This window comes from Myotis lucifugus, unplaced genomic scaffold, assembly GCF_000147115.1.
Source record: "Myotis lucifugus unplaced genomic scaffold, Myoluc2.0 scaffold_1066, whole genome shotgun sequence".
Taxonomy (NCBI): Eukaryota; Metazoa; Chordata; class Mammalia; order Chiroptera; family Vespertilionidae; genus Myotis; species Myotis lucifugus.
In genome coordinates, this window is record NW_005872114.1 from 9,524 (window position 1) to 10,606 (window position 1,083).

General features: G+C 55.0%; 1 protein-coding gene across 1 annotated transcript in view; it reads right to left on the reverse strand.

Annotated features, from left to right (window-relative positions):
• The window catches only part of ICMT (isoprenylcysteine carboxyl methyltransferase), a 6,128-nt gene that overhangs the window by 4,160 nt on the left and 885 nt on the right, over window positions 1-1,083 (reverse strand). The window contains exon 2 of the mRNA XM_014449197.2: window positions 910-1,054. Coding sequence (XP_014304683.2) covers window positions 910-1,054 — 145 coding nt within the window. The remainder of the gene's footprint in view (window positions 1-909; window positions 1,055-1,083) is intronic.

The window sequence follows — 1,083 nt, forward strand, 5'->3', positions numbered from 1 at the left end:
TTTTTTTTTAGAGAGGAGAGGGGAAGAAAAGAAAAGAGAAACCTCCATGTGGATTGGGGTTCCTCCCTGCCCCCCCCCTACGGGCATGTGCCCTGACCCAGTATTTCCCCCCACCCCCTTTTCAGTGCCCGAGGGGGACGCCCCAACCAAATTGAGCCACACCGGTCCGGGCAGAAAGGGGGGTTTTTAAAAGGGGACTACGCTTTTTGAATTTCATAGGCCAAACCAACAAACAAACAAGTGAACAGGAAAGGCATATGGGTCTTCAGCCTTTTTGAATGGCACCACACACAGTAAAGCATAAAGTGGGAACTAGCAAAATAAAGTAGTAATGCATGTCAAACACAAAAAATTTTAAAAAAAAGAACGGAACTGAAACAATTCCAGCAACGAAGAATTAGATGGATCCGTGTTGATAACAGGAGATCACGCCTTTTACCTTGCAGCCCGGGCTCATATCTAGGTCAGGGACTAGAAGGCTCAAGGGACTGCAATCATAGCATAGGGACAAGTCCCAGACTGGCGGTGGGGGATGCACTAGCTGTGACCTAATAGAAATGAGAGACGCAACAGGCCTGTGAAGGCCAGCCAGAGCGCCACTCCCCTCCCCCAGGATGTCCCAGCAGCTGCCGCTGCAGGTGGGGGCACCTGTGGGGGGGGTGCCAGGGAGACCTGCTTCTGCCTGCAACAGAAGCGACCAAAGGGCACAAGCTCTCAAGGTCCGAGATGCAGGAATCCAGGTGGAAGGTAGATACCTGGTTTCCACAGAACCCCCCCAATTATGTCAAAACTCGCAGCCGGAGGCACGTGGCCCTACGCAGCTTTCAGCCAGCCAGAGATGGAATGCCACGACTGTCCTCTGCTCTGCCGCCCTAGCCTCAAGCCCACTGCTCCCAAAGGCCTTCTTACCAGCCAAAGTGATCCCAAGAAGACTGGCTGAAACTCAGCAGCACCCCGCAGCCGAACACGAAGCCCAGGAAGCAGGCTCGGACGGCGATCTGAAAGAGACCGGAGGAGCCCTCACCCGGCTGTTCCGGGGCACACACCCTGCTCCCTGGGACCCGCAGGCCACCGGCTCGCACC